The sequence below is a fragment of the Labeo rohita genome, chromosome 12 (genome assembly GCF_022985175.1).
Source record: "Labeo rohita strain BAU-BD-2019 chromosome 12, IGBB_LRoh.1.0, whole genome shotgun sequence".
NCBI classification, from domain to species: domain Eukaryota; kingdom Metazoa; phylum Chordata; class Actinopteri; order Cypriniformes; family Cyprinidae; genus Labeo; species Labeo rohita.
Window position 1 is genome coordinate 28,132,443 of NC_066880.1, and position 21,466 is coordinate 28,153,908.

Below are 21,466 nucleotides of genomic sequence, written 5' to 3' on the forward strand. Positions count from 1 at the left end.
AAATTTAAAGTGAAAATCTAGATTGGTCCCAATACGAACTGTAGGACTTCTGCTCCAAATCGAAGCATGAAATATTCCAATACACTTTCAAATGATATTCTCCAGACTACTAATGATGCATGACTTACAATGTGGAAAAACCTCATAAGAACAGATATGGCTGCACTCCCTCTACTGTAACGGGTCAAACGCGTGTCAGCCAGCGTGTGAACCTCATTCCTACCTGTTTGTCCTTCTCCACTGAAGTCAGCGTGTTCTCCAGCTCCTCCAGGTCTCGGCGCAGACCGCAGCACTCGGCCTCTAGCCGGTGACGCTGGGAAGCCAGCTGAGCGGCGGCGCCCTCCTCCTGCTCCAAACGCTCCTCCAGTCCCGCCACCTGCGCCTCCAGCTGCACGCAGCGCTGCTCGGCCTGATGGAGGCTCTCCTGCTCCTGCTCCGGGGAGGAAGAGAGAGAAAGAGGACATGGATGAGTCTCCTGCTGCATGTCAGCCTCGGGGGACGAACTTTAGAGGGTGACGACAGGAACAAAACAACCAAAGACACTAAAAGCAGCTGAGCTCTTCACAAACGTCCTGTGATCAGAAGCTTCCAAAACGTGAGAAGGACAAAGTGATCTTCCCTCGATGAAGTGGATCATTTAACAAACTAGTCCCGACAGGACATAAAAAGCTCTGGTTTTACAACTTGCACTTTGATACATGCCATCAAGTTAAAAACACACAAATATGAGGGTCCTTGCAAAGTTGGCAGTGGATGTGTTTTCCCCATAAGCATATTTTTCCATAAATGTGCATATTCTGCTCTGAATTCTGACAGGTGCCCCACTCATTCCTGTTTGACTTATTACTAAAGCATCTGTTTTTAACACTCGCTTATCAGTTTAGACATTAATGGCAGTGTTACATCACCTTTAAAGGTTACAGGACCAACTGCAATGTTTTTGTTTGAGCAGCTCAATTGGAAGAGACAGAGCAACACTGACTCAACCAATGGTGTGAGTTTGGGGTGGGGCCTTCTGTTTGTCTGACCAATGGGAGATGAGGGAAGTGTTTGTGTAACAGACTCAAAAAGTGCTTCCACTTGCTTGTGCAGTTATAAATAAAACAAAGATTATTAGAAAATACCATTTCAGTCTTTCTACTTCAAAACTTGCCATTTCTATGTAACTATTTGTGAAATTCACTAGCAATTTTTGAGTTAAAATGTTTCAAAGTAAATCCTATACCAGTGTTTTTCTCAATGTATGGCCCTTTAATTATTTTCTAACCATACTCTCATTTGATCATCTTGTTCCAGAAGACCAACTAGTTATATTAAAGACCTCAATGTATCATCAGAAGCCACAGGTATTCATTTTGTGGTTACTGGTATGTATATTTTGACTCTCAAAGTGCCGGTATCCATTGAACTACATTTTATGAATCACCAAGAACCACAGTTTCAGCTAAAAATCATCTTTACAAGAAAAAAAGTAAACTACAGCACATCTCGGAAGGCCTGAGGGTGAATAAATTAACAGCAAATGTTCATTTTATGGGTGAACCAACCCTTAAAGTGTGTTATATCTTCATTATTCATCAATTTGTTTATATATTTGGATGCTTTGTCATGTATAAAAGTGTGCTACTTTTTATTTCTCATGGCATTTTGTTCCCCATGTCTCTGGGACTGAACAATGTAGGGCCTTGAAAAAGAAGATTCTAAAAGAAAAGTTTATTAAGAACTAAAATCTAAAAATCAAACTGAGATATCTGTAATACTCCTTAAGTTACAGGCGCGCAAACTTTGGGAAAAGATTATTTAGGACACTCAGGTATTTTCAATCAAGTTGTTTTGACAGAAGGAAACGAGATACGTTTCTAGTCTCAATATTATTTGTTCTTCAGGCATTCTTCTTTAGAAGAAAAGAAGTATCTTCTTTATACAAAGTGACCCACATTTGGTTTTTGACCACTGAAAATCTGTACAATTGAACAATTTACTCTTGGAGCCATATGTGACCCTGGACCACAAAACCAGTCATAAATCTCATAAAACTGAGTTTTATCATCTGAAAGCTAAATAAATAAGCTTTCCATTGATGTATGGTTTGTTAGGATAGGACAATATTTGGCAGATGAAAATCTGGAATCTGAGGGTGCAAAAAAAAAATCTAAATATTGAGAAAATCACCTTTAAAGTTGTCCAAATTATGTTCTTAGCAATGCATATTCCTAATCAAAAATTATTTTTTGATATATTTACAACAGGAAATTTTCAATATATCTTCATGGAACATGATCTTTACCTTATATCCTAATGATTTTTGGCATGAAAGAAAAATCGATAATTTTGACCTATACAATGTATTTTTTGCTATTGCTACAAATATACCCGTGCTACTTATGACTGGTTTTGTGGCCCAGGGTCACATATTGAAATTGCAATATCTCTGGAACCGAACCATACAGGGCCTTAAAAAATAAGAGATGCCAAAAGGAAAGTTTGTTAAAGCTTCAAAGGGCTCTAAACGATCTCAACCGAGGAAGAAGGATCTTATCTAGCAAAACGATCTGTCATTTTTTTTTTTTCAAAAAGTAAAAATTTGCATACTTTTTAAGCTCTGGGACGCGAGTTCACGACACTACGAATCACGTCTAAGTTCATAGTCTGTGCACTCTGGCTCAAAAAGGTAGAGTATGGTGAAAAACTCCATCTCATTTTCTCCTACAACTTCAGAATCGTCCAACATCGTTGTACCTTTTTGTTTGTAAACAGCGTTTGACTTACTTGCACTTCCTTAGTCCAGTTCGCTTTGTAAACACTGGGTCTGCAGTTATGCCTACGTTCCGCGTGACCTTTTGACATGATTCAATAGTACATAGCGTCGTGAATGTGCATCCCAGAACTAGTGCTACATGAGCTTTTGTGCTTAAAATACAAAGTATACAAATTTTTATTTTCCGAAAAAAATTACAGATTGTTTCTCTAGATAAGACCTTTCTTCCTCGGCTGATCGTTTAGAGCCCTTTGAAGCTGTATTACTACATTTTGGAAGTTCAAAATCGGGGCACCAATGAAGTCCATTATATGGAGAAAAATCCTAAAATGTTTTCCTCAAAAAAACATAATTTCTTTACCACTGAAGACAGAACGACATGAACATCTTGGATGACAAGGGGGTGAGTAAATTATTTGTAAATGATTGTTCTGGAAGAGGACTTCTCCTTTAAGACCCAATATCTAAAAGGGCATTATGATATATCTTTAATACTCTTGAGTTACAGGCATTCAAACTTTGTAGAAGAAACTTGAAAAGTGCTTTTCCCCATTTTTGAATGGTCATTGATAGCACATAATATAAAACAGATTGCTAAAGTCAACTGATTTTACTATTAGACCTACCAATCTCAGTATAAAAAGATCATGATGAAGCTGCCATCTTTCTGAAGTCATTTTACTCCCCTATAATTTGGTTCTGAATCTCAAGTGAAAATTGTCATGTTGACCCTCCTTGTACAAAATAAAGGATTACTCAGTAATATTTTGGCTTTCATCACTATACATGTTTGTCTATAAATACTGACAAAATCAAACATATAAGCTGGGAAAGTTTGTGAAATTTGGTTGGTTTGACACAGAATCACCCACCAGAAACTTTTGCAAACATGCACACATTTTATTCTGAACATTCAAAAATCTATCTTATACTGCAATTCTGAAATTATTCACTCTCTTTTTAATAACAAAAATGATCTATCTTATCAAATTGTCAAGCCAATTCAAAGAAGGACCCAATTAGTAAATATCACACTTTTTAGCAATGTTCACATCCTTGGAACCATCCACAACATCCTAGCATCATGGCAGCAATTTCTGCACTGGCAAATACACTCACGTTTTCTCCAAAACATTTAAAAAGTTATTTTTCAATGCTGAAATTATGCACACATTCTATAACAATGAAAATGTTACAGTTTATCAAATCAATGCAAGGATGCCGTTTACAATACTGGGTTGAAATACAGTATATCCATTTGGCAGATGCATTCACCCAAGGCAACTCAACAGTGAATTGAAAGTAAACATGCACAGTTCCTCTAGGTGTTTTCTAGGAATAAAAGCATGATTGGCATCATTATGCACATGCATTATCATAATAACAAACTCATGCTGTACCTGATGGAGTGGGATGGACGTGGTAAAACTATCCCAATCCAAGTCCTCGTGCTCAGCTTCTACCTGTCGCTCATCCGAGAGCAAATGCCTGACAGACACGACCTGACAAACACCATCCATCTCTGAGCAACAGAACATGAGCGCCTCACCCTCCTCTAACAGCTGGACGCCTCCTGTGTTTCTATGCAATCGAGGGAGTAATTCATGCACCGCCGGCGTCTTTCAGAAGTCCTGCCGCGATCGGACAGAAACAGGTGCACAGATGATTCCCTGATGTCGAGGTGTAGAGTAACAGACTGTGTGAGTGTCTTTGTGCCGTCCTTCTCTATCCGTCACAACAGCGCTCGTATTATTCAAAAGATTAAAGCGAAATCTCTGTACTGGACGAGGCGCAAAGCAGCCGACGATTTGCGGGCCGTTTCGTGCATTTATTTAAAAAACCAATCCATGCCTACAGTCTGGAAAATGTCTGTGAGTGTCAGAACAAAGCTATTATTGTAATCTATGTAAAATCTGTTTGCCATTCATTTTTTACAGACAAAACACTCTATGCTCAGACATCAGACATTTACATCTACAACAGGTGAACCGAGACCCATCACTGGCAGAGGCTGATTACATCTCAACAGGTGTGACTGAATCAACACACGGCATTGACATGCTGTATGTACGTTGTTTTTGGTGAATTGCATACTCAACCGCATACCATAGCAGTGATTTGTGGCCTCACACCCACTGGATGAGATTCAACTGCTCAGAGTTGCAGACTAAATAATGGTGACCATTATGGTGGCCTCTTTATGAAGCTGAATGGTAATCATCCCACACTTATGATGCACAGACACAGACAGTGACCCGACCTTTGTGCACAACACACACTAACGCCTTCACAATCTGCTTCAAATATGACCATAAATTATAAGCAAACAATAAAGTAACATTTCAAGCTTTCCACTTTGACATGAATGAATATTAATAGATTTTCTTATGCATGTTTATAGTATGACAAAAGCTGAGAAGCAGCTCCAGCGGGTGGTATAAACACCCAAATAAAATGAATACTTTTATTCAACATTATTTATTTTATTTGTTTATTTATTTATTTATGAATAAATAATAGTTTTATTAATAATTGTATTTATTTATTTAATTATTAGTAGTAGTTTTATTTATTTTATTATTATACAGTTTTGATTTTTATTATTTAATATTTTTAGTATTATAATATAAATTATCTATTAGATAATAATACAAATATTTAAATTATATTACAAATTAATACTTTTATTCAGCAAGAACGCATTCAGTTGATGAAATGTGACAGTAAAGACAATTATAATGTTACAAAAATATTTTTATTTCCAAAAAATGCAGTTTTTTTTTACTTTCTATTCATCAAAAAAATCCAGAAAAATAAAATGTATTATGGTTTCCACAAAAATATAAACCAGCAAACTGTTTTCAACATTGCTAATAATCATAAATGCTTCTTGAGGAGCAAATCAGCATATTACAATGCTTTCTGAAGACTCATGTAGCACTGAAGACAGGAGTAATGATGCTGAAAATTCAGCTTTGATCACAGGAATAAATTATATTTTAACATATATTCACATGGAACACAGCTATTTTAAATTGTAATAATATTTCATAATTTTACTGTATTTTTTAGCAAATAAACACAGCCTTGATGAGCAGAAGAGACTTCTTTCAGAAACTTCACAAAATCCTACCAACCTCAAACTTTTGAACAATTATTGGCTCTGTATATGTACTCTGCTCAACGGTAGCTGATTATTAGTTATCTCTAATCTAATTTTATTTATCAAACGTCATCTAAATCCATGGCATGAAACCCAACCTTTTGTCCTCTGCATTTCAAAGACACACTCTTTTCAGGAGCAAGAGAAGCACAACAGCATAAACCCTTTTTACTCATGTATGTCTGCAGAAAACAGATAAACATCACTAGACATCTCTAGATATAGTTCTTCATAACAGCCCTCATTCAACACCCTATAACCTTTCAAAGCACAGCGTCCAGTCCAAAGCGAGCAGCACTCAGATGTTCACTGAGAGGACCGACGTTTCTCTGAATCCAAGAGCACATGGTTAGGATTGCATTAGAGAAACAAGCTCTGACTCGACCTTATGAGCTTCAGAAAACACAGATCTGTTAAACCACATGCTACCTATCTGTATGATACAGCCGTTCCACACTTACTAATGCAGAAAACTAGTGAAAACAAACAGAGTCGTGTGGAGAAGACTTCTGACCTCATGGTAATATTTGTTGTGTTTACGGTTTACGATTTGGTGGCAGTGCAAAACAGAATTATTAAGTGTGGAAAAAATTCTAAAATGCTGTAAATATTTAGAACGTGTGGATAAAATGTGGTCTGTTAAAACAAAGAATTACTCTAAACAATAATTCCTCAGTTTATATCTCATAGGAAACACTGGAGCAGCTGTGATTACAGCGCATCTGTGATATCAAACTGCTGTTTTATGAGGTCGTGAGACTGGAAAACATTTGATATATGAAATGCATTGATCTATAGAAGTTTAGCTCTAAACCATAATGAGCGTTTGAACATTTCTGCATTTAACTGCGCAATATAAAACATCAGTAAATAGATGTTTATGTCTTGCACTAGCAGGCCTATTAGGATTTTACCGTATCTAAATCTGCTTTCAATTACTTCATTCGATTCTTGGACCAAAAGTGATGAGTTAATGACTGATAATGGGCATTTTACTGCCGTATAAAGCGCTGTCATAGCAGTGTATTTCCTCCTCCCGAGACAGGCCTCATTCACAAATCCAGCCCTGCGCCTCAGGACCCGCACTAGCGTCCAGACCGTAAAGCTTTTCCACATGCGTAAGTAGGGCATCCCAGTGTTCCACTTTCATTTCACATTATCAGTCATTATTAGATGGTAAACAATGTGCAGTCAGCACTTTTATTTCTCTTTTTGCTGAGAACATTTTCTTAAGTTGGAAAAAGCTTGTTTCCACCACAGAATAAAAAAAGTTAATTGCAGCTTTTTATCTCAGCTCTGACTTTTTTTCTCTGAATTCTAAGTTTGCATCTTGCACTTCTGATCTTTTTTTTTTTTTTCGCAATTTAGAATTTACATCCTGCAATTCTGACATTTGATGTCCCAAACAAAAAAAAATTTTTTTGTGCCCCCAATCTGATCCAAGTCATTGAATACTGAGTATCTGCCGTTATCGAGTGTTGATCCGATACTTGTATATTCCTAGCGTTTGATGCACAGTTCAAGAACATTAAAGTGAGATAGTCTGAAAACAGATAAACATAAACAATAAATGAATGAGTGATCGTTACAAAAGTGTGCATCAAATACACTGAACACTGTGTGCGAGGTCCTAGAATAGACCTCACTGTTTTTCGCAAATCATACATGCACATTTGTTCACATGAACACGGTATTCTCAAAACCACAGCTTTTGCTGTATGCGGTTTGGCCGTTCGTCCACACGCAAACACAGTATCCGTTCTCTGAATCCAAAACCTTTTTGAAAACTACTGCCAGGGTGAAGATTTTCAGAAACTCTGGTTGCACTGTTGTTGTGAGATTTTGGCTTGTGACATCAGAGTGTGTGCTTTTTTCAGGCTTCTGATTGGCCAACATGGCTTTACGGTTAGGGTTAGGGTTATATCCTGATCCTTGAGATCAGCTCAAGACATCTCTAATTCCAAGTCTGCATCTTGCAATTCTTTTTTCTCACAATTATGAATCTCACAATTCTAACCGTTTAAGCAATTCTTTGTTTTTCACTTTTCGCAATTACGCCAGAACACCGACTGAGTTAACATCTCGCAATTGACGTTTTTTCCCTGAATTCCAAGTTTACATCTCGAAATTCTGACTTTTTTTGTGCAATTCTGAATTAACTATACATCTCACAATTAAAACTTTCGCAATTCTGAGTTTACATCTTTCAATTTTGACTTTTTCTTTTTGATTTTATTTTTGCAATTCTGATTTTCCATCTCGCAATTCTGAATTTTTCTTGCAAGTCTGAGTTTACATCTCACAGTTCTCAGTTTGCAGTTCTGAGTTTACATCTGGCAATTCTGACTTTTTTCTTACAATTCTCAGTTTACATCTTGCTATTCTAACTTTTGCGCAATTCTGAGTTTACATCTCGCAATTCTGACTTTTTGTTTACATCTCACAATTTTGACTTTTTCCTTGCAATTCACAGTTTACATCATGCGTTTCTGCCTTTTTCTATACATCTTGCAATTCCGTCATTCTTCTTGCAATTCTGAGTTTACATCTCGCAATTCTAAATTTTTCACAATTCTGACTTTTTCTGTACAATTTGTCCTGCAATTATGAGTTTACCTCTCACTATTCTAACTTTTTTCACAATTCTGTCTTTTTCATTACATTTTGCAATTCAGAATTTTTCTTGCAATTCCGAGTTTACATCTTGCAATTATGACGTTTTCTCTAAATTCTGTTTACATCTCACAATTCTGACTTTTTTGTGTAATTCTGAGTTTACTGTACATTTCACAATTAAATCTTTTTCACAATTCTGAGTTTACATCTTACAATTCTGACTTTTTCTTCACATCTAGCAATTTTGATTCTTTTCCTGAGATTCATAGTTTACATCATGCGTTTCTACCTTTTTCTCTACAGATCACAATTCCAACTTTTTCTTGCAATTTACATCAAGTTTACATCTTACAATTGTAATTTTTTTTCCATTTCTGAGTTTGCATCTTGCAATTCTGACTCATTCTTAACATCTTGCAGTTTTGACTTGCAATTCTAAGCTTATATTTCGCAGCTCTGCATTTTTCTTTATATCTCGCAATTTTGACTTTTTTCTTACAATTCTGAGTTTACTTCTCACAATTCTGCCTTTTTCTATACATGTTGCAATTCTGAGTTTTTTCCTACAATTCTGAGTTTACGTCTCGCAATTCTAACTTTTTTCATGCAATTCTAAGTTTACATCTCACAATTTTAACTTTTTTTTCCAATTCTGAGTCTGCATCTCGCAATTCTGACTTATTCTTAACATCTCGCAGTTTTGACTTTTTCTTGCAATTCTGAGTTTACTTCTAACAATTTTGCCTTTTTCTATACATCTTGCAATTCTGAGTTTTTTCTTGCAGTTCTGAGTTTACATCTCACAATTCTATCTTTTTCTGCAATTTTTATTATATATCTTGTAATTCAGACTTTTTACAACTCGCTATTCTAAATTTGCAAATTCTAGATTCATAGAACTAAAACAGAAAATTTATAACAAGAAACACAAAATAAATGAGAGGGACATAAGCTGTTTAAGAAAACAAATTGCCTCTTTTGAACTGCATTTGATTTGGAAGTTATTGGTGATAATAAGAGATTACAATCTTCTGTCCACCTCATAGTGGAAGAAACGCAGCTAGAAGTTTTTGGAAAAAAAAAAAAAAAAAAGAAAAGAACAGTGCTCAAATCAATGGCCTCAACGTGATGTTAAAAAATGTGAAGTGTGGTTTTAAATAACATACTCTCTGATAAGACCCAATTAATCTACTGTTTCTTACCCAGCAATCAGTGGCTGTGATCTGGCAGCAGAGGACAGATGAATTATGCCTGTGTGAAATCTAGATCTGCTATAATTACAGCAGGGGAGAGAGATTTTCTATGACAGGGAATGGAATCAGGGAAAAAGACTCATTTTCCAAGCACACTGGAAATATACAAGATCAGCCAGAATAACCACTGGGTCAAACGCATGATTCATAAACACCTGACATAAGATACGCATTTCTTCTGTGGCGTCCCGTTTGTGCTGAATTGATATTCCTGCACACAGAACAGGACAAAACGCAAACCCCTTCTGATACCTGCCCAAAAGAGCAGTAAAAAATGAAAGCTATCTGTGTCTGTTTCATCATCCAGTCTAACCTGAGCCAGAAACTGATGATGTGTATTCTGACCTGGCAGCACAAAGATGTATTACACATAAATCACATGTTTTTATTGCCAGTTAAAGGTGCAGAAAAGTCAAAAGACACCAGGTCTTTCATATTGAGTAAAAAATAAATGGCAATAGACTTGTTTGGCAAAAGATGGCGCTGTATCAATATGTCTTTTAAGTTAACAAATAATTCATACTATAATAGTTTAGAAAATTAAAAAAAAAAAAAATCTAATATATACAATCTTAATAATATATAATTTAATATTTTTGTTGAATTTTTTTTTTTTTCTTTTTTTACTCTTAGAAATAAAAAAATAAATTTTGAAACTCTGAAAACTGCTACTGGAACATATTAATGCTTAGCTACAAACTGTAAAGGTCACTGCATAAAAACTTGTTCACTCATCTGAGCCACAGCACAATGATTTACCGAAACAAAGAGAAGAATACGAGAGAACTGAGGCTTGGACTGGAGCGTCTGCTAATGCAATCAGCTCAAATAATCCTCTATCTTGGCCCTGCTGCACCGTGGCATTTCTGCAAGCGCTGGCAATATCACCACAATCCCAGAGCCTCATACTGAGCCGTATTTCACCCCAGCGGGCGACAATAAAGCTGCAGCTCTACTCACTTCCTATGCTTGTGTAAGGATGGGTGGGCTGTAAAGACACACAACTACGCCACCCTGTCTCTCCATCACAATAAAACTGAATCAGATTTCTCTGTGAATTGTTTGGCCAGAGCTCAGTCAACAAATAAAAACAGTCCAAGAGAGTATCAGATCACAGAAGGAAGGCGGATCTTGCACATTTGCTGTAGAACTCAGTCTATGAAACCATATCATTATGCACTGTAAACTGTCTACCGGCAGAGTAATAAATAACTACCTTAATATGAAACAGCAGGAATAAAACCATAAACAGCAGAGTCCAAAACTCCAAGAGTGCACTGAAAATGTGGAAAATAAAGTTTTAGAATTTTGAAAAATGTAAAAAAATAAAAGTATTATGACAAATTATTCAGTATAGAAATAAAATTATTTTGTTATTTTGTTAATTCAAATAATTAATTTCAAGGTCACTAATAATATCATTTATAATATAATTTATGAAATATATTTTTAAATAATATTTATGCTACTAATTAGCAATATTATTTCATTAAAAAGCATGTGCATTAAAGTAGAATAATGCAAAACAGGCACATTTAATGTATATTTATAATAATATTTTTAAAATATTACTATTTTTAAAATATGTAAAAAATATCTACTAAATAAATTAATTATTTTTATTTAATTTTAAATAAACAGCATATGCATACGTCAGACTATAATATATTAATGTATATTATAGAATTAAATAATATTTTATTTATATATATATATATATATAAAATACATTTTTTTAAATAATATTTTTTAAATATTTTTAAAAATAGAATTTTTAGTATATTTTTAAATATACTTTAAAAATATACTAACTATATTTAGCATATTTTATCAATATATTTTTATACTTTAAAAAACATGTGCATTCAAGTACAAAAATGCAAAACAGAAGACTTTTCACTAGTGTATGTGAAACTAATCGTATCATTTGAACGTATTCTCTTATATTTATATTTTAGAATAATATAAAAGATTAATATTCAAAAATGTAAAAAAAAAAACATTTAAAATATTACAAAAATATATATATAATATATATTTTAAACTAATATTTATATTACTAATTACTAATATTTTTTTAAATTTTAAAGCATGTGCATTAAAGTAGAATAATGCAAAAGAGAAGCATTTTCAGTAATTGTCTTAGACTTGGACCCCAAGTAAATGCCACTAATCATAATTCTTATATAATTTATAATGCTTATGTTATAGCAATATTTGCAAGTTCATTTCAAATGAAAAGCATGTGCATTTAAGCATAAAAATGCAAAACAGAAGTGCTCTCAGTTATCTGGACCCTACTGCATGTGACACCATATTCAATTAACCTTCCCAGCAGATCCACAGCAAAGAAACATTTCCTGCAGATGAAGTCTACAGCATCAATGTCAGTGAGCAGCAAGACTTACAGCACGCATCCGGATAAAAATGTCATGTTTCTCCCTGCACAGCTCTGAATTTTCCCCCTCCAGCTGCCGGACACGGGACAGCAGGCGATCCGTCTGCTCGATGGCTTTCTTCAGCTCCTCTCGATCCCTCATCCCTGCCTGTGGATGAACCTGAGCAGTGCAGAAAGAGCGTTTCTTCAGTCTGACTGCCGTCTGGAGCCCCTCCTGTTTCTGGGGCCTTTGGCCCAATTCAAAACAAGCCCGACTTCTTCCACTGATACGTTTCCACTACAATAACTCTCCCGGATCAAACACACACACAAAGAGAGACTGCTGCAAGGTTTATGCCTCAATGTACTGAGTTTCAGATAAAACGGCAAGAGGAAAAATCATTAATAGGACTGCATTAAACAGTCATATGAGGGAAGAGAGTCTGTCTGTTAAAGTAATCATATGCTATTCATCATGAATCACAGTATATACATGATTACAAAGAGACACAGCTGAAACTTCTATAGAGTCGTCTTTTCGGAAATTCAGAATCACGCTGGCGTTAAGTGACACTCGTTATACAAAACAACTGACTGGTGGTGTATATATGCAACATCATAAAGCAGGTGCAACTCAGTGTCCGTCTCTATGAAGCAGACAGATGATTGGGACAAAAGATGAGTTTTACATTGCTCTAGGCCCAGGTTAAAGGTTTTTGCATTAATATTTTCTCACAGATATGGTAAACAAATCATAACTGTATGTGAGTTGAATGATGAGGGCTTTAAAACTACATTTTTTTAAAACATCAGTATCACTATATCCACCACATTTTGCAACTTAAAAGTTATTTTTATTTATTTATTTAGCTAGAATTTAAAAACTATTTGGGCTTCGACCACTTTGTTTATGATTCCGATAATTAAAAAAAACATCATAACAAATACCAGTTTGCAATATCAAGCAGAAAAATAACTGGAAGGGATCGACACCGGAAGTCTCACACATTCAAGTTACAAATGGCTGCGCCCACTCTTAAAAAATTTAAATAATGGATGTATTGTTATGTATATGGCAACTGCTCTGTTATAGTATCATTAGATAGTCCAAAACAGCAGGACTTCAGATGTGAGTAAGTAGCTGCTTGGGTACAAATCATTACTAACGTTACAGTACGAACAAAAATTGTTGCAGTTCAATAATATTAAATAACTTACATTTTAGATATAATACTGACAGATATTATTGCTCTTTCAACTAATTTAATTCCAAACAAAGTCTTCGAGCAACTTTTTTCGAACAGCGGTGTTTTCCTTCTGAATGAATCAGTGTTTTTGAACGATTCAGCTGAGTGAATGATTCTATGACTCGCTCATATGATACACGAAAGTCCCTTATCACCACCTACTGAATGCATGTACTGAATAGCTTATTTCTCTCTCCGTTCTTTATACAAATCCAAACACCTTTATCTAAACGAAGCAAAAGAAGAATCATTTCACCAGCCATGATTCCTTCTGAATGAATCAACGTTTTTGAACAATTCGGTTGAGTGAATGATTCTATGACTCGCTCATATGACACATTAAAGCCCCTTATCGCCACCTACTGAGTGTACCAGGTATTTTAGCTGGATTCTTTACAAGGTTTTGTAGTGTTTTATCACACACGTTTTATTTTTCATTATTTCATTATGCAGTTCTCTTGTGGAGCTCATTGTCCAATTACATTAACAGAATAACTTACTTACAATATAAGTTGGATATACAGATTCTTTCTTTACCCGTTCTTTATTCAAATCAAAACGAAGCGGGGAAAAAAATAATAATTTCACCAGCCGTTTCCTTCTGAATGAATTAGCGTTTTTTAACGATTCGGTTGAGTGAATGATTCTATGACTCGCTCATATGAGCCTACACAAAAGACCCTTATCGCCACCTACTGACTTTACCAGGTATTTTAGTTAGACTCTGCAAGATTTTGTAGTGTTTTATGATATTGTTTTTGACACAGTTTTGTATTTTATTATTGCATTACGCAATAATCTTGTGGAGATCAGCACATTGTCTAATCACAATAACAGAACTTGCAAAATAAGTTCGATATACAGGTTCTTTCTCTCTCCCTTCTTTATACAAGTGAACATATAGAAAGCTCACAGCCTGTATTGTACATAGCCTAATATTTCATTATGATTTCAACAACATTAATCTGTTTAGTTGCACATACAGGTGTTTGGCAACACCTTTTTCACAGGGTTGCCAACTTTTAAGTTCAGCTTTGTTTTGGAGTGGGGGGGTTGGGTTGGGGCGGTGGCGATCTTGATTCCATATCTATTATATGTATATAATATACATATAAGGGGATAAAAATGCAGCTGAATGCTTTTTTTAGCACCATTTTAAACTTGGTTTAAATTCAGCATTTGCTTGCATTCATGTACTTAACATTACTTAACATACGTAACATAAAATAATATGTATATATATTTTAAGTCATTAATGGACCATAATTATTGGACAAATAGTATTTAGTACTAAATGATCTCCTTAAAATATTTAAAAAAAAAAATTTGAACTAAAATATAGATTTCTAAAATACATTTAACTGAAAAATAGTTAAGCTGTATGGTCACATTATAAGTAAACAATACCTGAAAATACGCAATACAAGAAAAGCAATACAAGAAAACCATATTAACCCTTACGAAAATTAACCATGGTGTTATTATAGTAAAAGTGTAGTAACCATGTTTTTTGCCGCTTTGATTACCATTTGTCTAACCATAGTTTTACTACAAATACCATGGTTAAACTATGGTTAGTGTAGTAAGACCATGGTTAATTTGTGGTTACCATGGTTTAAAGGTGTCATCGGATGCAAAGTTCACTTTTACATGTTGTTTGAACATTAATGTGTTGGCAGTGTATGTACAAATCTACCCTGTAATGATAAAAATCCATGCAGTTGTTTTTAATTAATCTGTAAAAATAATATCCCCTTTTTTCAAATTGAGCCGTTCTCAGATGCCTGTCGTTGTGGCGTCACATCCACAGAGGCCGATAGTTGCCACGATAGTTGATTGACATGAGCGTCTTACCTCAGATCAGCTGTAACAGTCCAACCTTTTTGTTTCGATGCCAGAGCAGGGATGTAAGTTAGACAAGAATATCTCCGATTGAGCAATTGAGGTGTTGTGTTGCTGGATGTAGTAATGAACATAGTGGCCGTCATTTACTCCCGACATCTGAGCTGCTGAAAATGCAGTAGATTACGTTTGTTTGTGAAGGGAATGAACCTCCCGATCTACATATATCTGTCTATGTTTGCACAAATCATTCGTGATCCAGCTTCACTTACAGCAGAAGTGAGTATAAGGGTTTTTTATGAATCTTTGCGATCGCCTTTCCTAATAATGTGCTAGTTTAGCAAGTTTAGCGGCTAAATGCGGCTAAAGTAAACAGGCTCGTCTTTCCACAGAGAGAGGAGAGGGGGCGGGGCGAACACAGCTCATTTGCATTTAAAGCAGCCTCAACCACAATGAGATTATTTTTGCAAAGCTGATTTTGGCAAGGTTAAAAGGGTGTTGTTTTACACAACCATTGAGAATTTTTAACCAAAGTATATTAGAGACTTTTCATTAAGACACTAAAGAATCATATCAACTTGTGGAAAATGGGCATCCGATGACCCCTTTAACTATAGTAGCAAATATATTTTATTTGTAGTAAAACCATGTTCAACTTTCATAAGGGTTGCCTCTCCGTCACTCTCCAAAATAAAATTATACTGTAAATGTCATTGATGTAAAAATCAATGCATAATGTGCTGTAATGTTTACCAAAATTGCTGCAAATAGCTGTATAGTGAAGCTTTCGTCTCTATCCTACTTAAACACATTCAAATGTACTGTCAACGCTGGTTTGTTTTGAGAGCTCCGTGAATCACGTGACCTCGTGGCGGCGAGATCAAAGCTTGTCGCAGCTCTCAATGGCTAGTCTGGCGTTAACAGAAGCGCTACATTTTTTTACGATTTACGCCACATTAATTGTGCCAAAACGGTATTTATCGTTTGAATTTAGTGTTAAAACTTCAGCATTGAAAGCTGAAACTTTGTTTAAAATCGCAAGCAGGGTTGCCAATTTGGCATGAGATTTACATAGGAAGAGTGAGAGCGTGAGACAGAGCCTGAAAGCATGTGTCTCACGCCAAATGCGTGAGAGTTGGCAACCAAAGTGTCACCATTAGCTTATTGCCTACGAAGTCTGATGAATATCATCAGCATACCCTTATGAGAGCTTTTACAGTAATATCAATCATTCCTCTCACCTCAATTTTACAAGATTCAACAAGCAAATCTGGGATTGCCACCAAAGCACAGATTTCTAGTTTCTTGGATGGAAAACCAGATGTGAACTAATTTTCCAAAACATACTCAAAAGCTGTTTTAAAAAAAAATAATAATGAAAGGAAGAATTTCTGCTGAAGCTCGAGCCAAAATGTCTGTGGAAAATCTCTGTCATTAAGAAAAGCAATCCCAGTCTTATCTCTGAAAAAAATCTGGTGTATGATGTGTAGATATTTTATTAACAAGGGCAATTTGAACATTATCAAAGTGCATTTAGTGACTCTATGCACTCCAAACCAAAAAAAAAAAAAAAAAAAAAAAGCTCCACAATTACAATTTGTGACCTAAAAACCTTATTTTTCAAGCATGTCAGCAAAATGACTGGTGAGAGTGCTCTTCAAACAGCTACAATGTACAAGCCGTTAAATCCTCATGAATGACACTGTTTGTGTGGTGAAGATTCCATGTTTCAACTTGAGAGGACAATATACGTCAGACCGGACCGTCAAAATGCACAAATTGCCAAATTGCATTATTTGTGAGATGTAGTACCTGAAATAAGCCTCCATTTGCATTAAATACTGTGTTAAATACAGTCCCTCTGGCAAAAAGACTTTCACATTCCTGCTTTCACAGTCAATTGTTCAAGGCCCAGATCATGAGCAGCAGTTTTCCAAATAAATTTGTTCCCCTACACTGCATTCCAGCTCTACAGAGGTGACACACACACACACTCACACACACAGGACTCCAAGCATTTGAACAGCTGTAGCAATTTCACCATTTCACAAAAGCATTATTGATTAATTCATTCAGTATGAGAATGCATGTGACATTTGCATTTCTGTAGTTCAAACTGACCAAAAAAGCATTTTAATAGACTTCATATTTACAGACATTTTACATTATAATGGCATATTTTGCTTAATTGTAGACAGTGGTACTGAATTCTCATCCTGTAATATCAGCTAAAACTATTATAATGCTTACACATTTGCTAAAGAGCTCTGAACTACCCATCATCCTCTCTGTATGTATTTTTATTAGATCTCTTTCAAGGGCAGCAAAGGCAGAGAAGATTTGTGTTCGCTCTAGTTCAGAAAAGTAACGGATATTCAAAAATCCATATGTTTGTTGTTAGAATAGACTTGTTATGTTGTGTATTGCAGATTACAATGTCTGTTGCAATTTTGTTGCACTAAAAACAGATGTTTTATGCGTGATTTACTGGACATAACACATATGACATAATATATGTTGCATGCACATCAAAGGTGCCCGTAATGCATTTGTGCTGCAGATGCTGGTAAATCGACTCCACTTACATGTTGGCAGGACAAAAGTTGACCTAGATATAAACCAAAACAAAACGAAAGATGCTATCGCAACTCTGACAGTGAATCATTGGCACAAAAAAAAGACTGAAAAAATAAAAAATAAAAAGTACCATTATATATATATATATAATATGTGTGTATACATGCACACATACATAATTTTATGCAATAAACAGTTTTATAATAATTTATACAAATATTTTATAATAATTGTAGAATAATTTATATAATATTACAAATATTAATTGTAAAATATTATTAAATATTTATAGTTCTACAAATTTATAATTTATAAATATATATATATATATATATATATATATATATATATATATATATATATGTATAACCATAACCTATTTGTGTGTAAATTAAATGTTTACTAAACAACAAATCAGCATATTAGAATGATTTCTGAAGGATCATGCGACTGGAGTAATGATGCTGAAAATTCAGATTTGATAATAGTAAACAATTACAAGTAGAGTTCAATTAGAAATAAAATGCATATTTTAAACTGTAATAATATTTCATCATTTTTACTGCAATGTTGATCAAATAAATGCATCAGTGGTGAGCAGAAGAGACTTCTTTCAAAAACATCAATAAATCTTAATTACTCAAAAGTTTTGCCCCCACTACTGTGTGTGTGTGTGTGTGTGTGTGTGTGTGTGTGTGTGTGTGTTGTTTGTATACGTAATGGGGCAAATGGGGCTGAAGGCACATCCTAAGAAAAAATGTGCTTTTAACTGCGCCCAAAGTGTATGATTGCAGAAAAATATATGCGTTTGTAATGATCATTTATGGAGCAACGGATTTTGTGTGAAAATAAATCATACAAGTCGTTTATTTTGTTTAAAAATCTTATAAATGTATGAGGTGGTTTACCCCACACATGGGGTAAAAGGCTCACCAGCATGGGGTAAAAGGCACACATTCATACAAATAGTCTAAGTTATTACTTGTTCAAAACAATCACTTTAGCAAAGTTTGTACTATTTTCTGCTTGTTTTGCTAAATAAAATAATTATTTTTTTTTAAATAAATTTACTGTCATTAAAATATGCTAATGTAAAACATATATTTTAAAATAAAGAAACAAAATCATTTTCAAGGTAAAGATTCTGAAAGCACTGAAGGAGATCCCATAGTAATTTAATATAGATACATATTCTTATATTGTTACATGTTCTTTCGTTATTTAAAAACTGCTGTTTTAATTATCTTAAACAAAACTGGAAATCATTAAGAAGACCTTTGTCTGAAGGTATATTCAAGAATTTTATTTTTCTTAATTTGCTACTTAAATCTACAACTTTTTAAAAAATATGAAATATTAGATCAAGTAAGCACAGAATCGACTTTGTGCTGCTGCCCGCTATCGCATCAAGGATCCATCAAATTTGCACGTGTGTCTTGAAAAGCGGATGTTTTGGAACGTGCTACGCCAAGTTTTTTCTGCCATCTAGTGGTTTAGAGGAAAATTATATCAAAGGCACCTTTTAGCACTGTTGTACCCTATAACTACATTTTTCTAAATAATCTAACTCTAAAAGCATTAATATAATATGTGAAAATCAGCATCAGTTTAAAATCATTCTTATCTGTCATTATTGAAATCTGTGGCAGCCCAACTGAAGACTCTTTGAATTGTGGGACTGTAGTTTTGTTCTAATGTTTACATTCCTGAGGTACACGCGTGTGTCTGCATTTACCTGCACATTAACTCCCATCAATCTAAAACTCACAAAGAAACACTGATCCTTCACACACATACAGCAACTAAAAGCTCAGACCCCCATCAGAGCAAAAACACTGGTGGGGTTCTGTGAGGGTGTGTCTAACTAACACAGGTCGTGTGTGAGTGTGATTGTGTGTGTGTGTGAACATGAGGCCCACAAAAGCACACAAAAAGTAGAAAATGCCAGGTCTTACGTGTTGACTGTGGATGATGATGGGCCGGTACTGGTGGAAGTCAGTCTGGATCACACACACTTTCTTCTCCATCCTTAGCACAGGCTCACGCTCCCATCCTGCTGTCTCCTCCACGAACGTAGAGGAAGTGAAGCGTCTGTTACCTGAGCCGCACTAAACACACACACACACGCTCGCAGGGGGAGGAACTCCAGCAGGAAAAGAAAACATCAAACTCCCCCTGACACTCTCCACCTCCACACATACACACTGTCAGCAGGGATTCACAGATTTACTCTTTCTGTCATTACTAAACAGCATTGTTTGTAAAAGAAAAATAGACACTACAAGGTTTGGGGTCTGAATGATTTTTTTATGTTTTTGAAAGAAGTCTCTTCTGTTCACCTAGGCTGCATTTATTTGATCAAAAATACAGTAAAAATAGTTAAATATTATTACGCTTTAAAATAACTCTTTCTATGTGACTATATGTTAAAATGCAATTTATTTCTGTGATCAAAGCTGAATTTTCAGCATCATTACTCCAGTCTTCAGTGTCACATGATCCTTCAGAAATCATTCTAATATGCTGATTTGCTGTTCAAGAAACATTCTGATTATTATCAATGTTGAAAACAGTTGTGCTGCTTCATATTTTCATTAAAACTGATACATTTTCTTTTTCAGATTCTTTGATGAATAGAAAGTTCAAAATAACAGCATTTCTTTGAAATATATATATATATATTTTATAACATAATACATGTCTTTACTGTTACTTTTCATCAATTTAATGCATCCTTGATAAAAAAAAAAAAAAAAAAAATTTAAGAAACTAACTAACTCACTGGAAAATAGTTTTTCCTTGTTCTGTGCAGAAATCACATAAAAAAAAAAAAAAAAAAAAAACATATAATTCAAGATTTGTACCCTGATTAATATTAATGTTATCTTAATGCATTTAGATGTTTTATATCTGTATTTATGATATAATATTATATAATATAATATTATTATATCTTAATACAAGTAATTTTATTTTACATTTTTGTATTTATTTTTAATGGAAAACACTTAGTGTCTATAGCAGTGTTTGGTTTTGATTTTCAACCTAAAAAAAGTTTGTGCTGCAATAAATAAAGAAATACTACTATTATAATTAATATATATATATATATATATATATATATATATATATGTACGTTTATATGTAATATGTGTGTATACACGCATACATACATCATTTTATGTAATAAAGAGTTTTGTAATAATTTATACAAATATTTTTATACTAATTGTATAATATTTTATATAATATAAAAATTTCAATTGTAAAATATTATTAAATATTAATATTTATAAAAATGTAATAATTGATTAAAAAATTGTAAAAAATTTAATTATTGTATAACCATGTAAATAACATATTTGTGTGTAAATGAAATGTTTATTAAGCAGCAAATCAGCATATTAGAAAGATTTCTGAAGAATCATGTAAATGCTGAAAATTCAGATTTGATCATTAGTAAAAAAGAAAAAACATTTTACAGTTCAATCAGAAATAAAATGCATATTTTAAACTAATAATATTTCATAATTTTCACTGAAATGTTGATCAAATAAATGCATCACTGGTGAGCAAAAGAGACTTCTTTCAAAAACATCAGTATATATTTTTTAATGGAGATATTTTTAATGG

General features: G+C 34.1%; 1 protein-coding gene across 3 annotated transcripts in view; it reads right to left on the reverse strand.

The window, feature by feature from the left end:
- LOC127173814 (myosin-16-like) overlaps positions 1 to 19,901 on the reverse strand; it is a 63,308-nt gene extending 43,407 nt beyond the window's left edge. Inside the window, exons 1-3 of one of the 3 annotated variants that reach the window (XM_051123816.1) lie at positions 19,789 to 19,884; positions 12,199 to 12,348; positions 224 to 430 (exon numbers count right to left, since the gene is read on the reverse strand). In XM_051123816.1, coding sequence (XP_050979773.1) covers positions 224 to 430; positions 12,199 to 12,348; positions 19,789 to 19,860 — 429 coding nt within the window. In that variant the 5' untranslated portion in view covers positions 19,861 to 19,884. Of the gene's footprint in view, positions 1 to 223; positions 431 to 4,158; positions 4,398 to 12,198; positions 12,349 to 19,788 lie in introns of those variants that run through there. The other 2 variants (XM_051123818.1, XM_051123817.1) reach the window with 2 other exon arrangements.
- Positions 19,902 to 21,466: the final 1,565 nt, after the last annotated feature.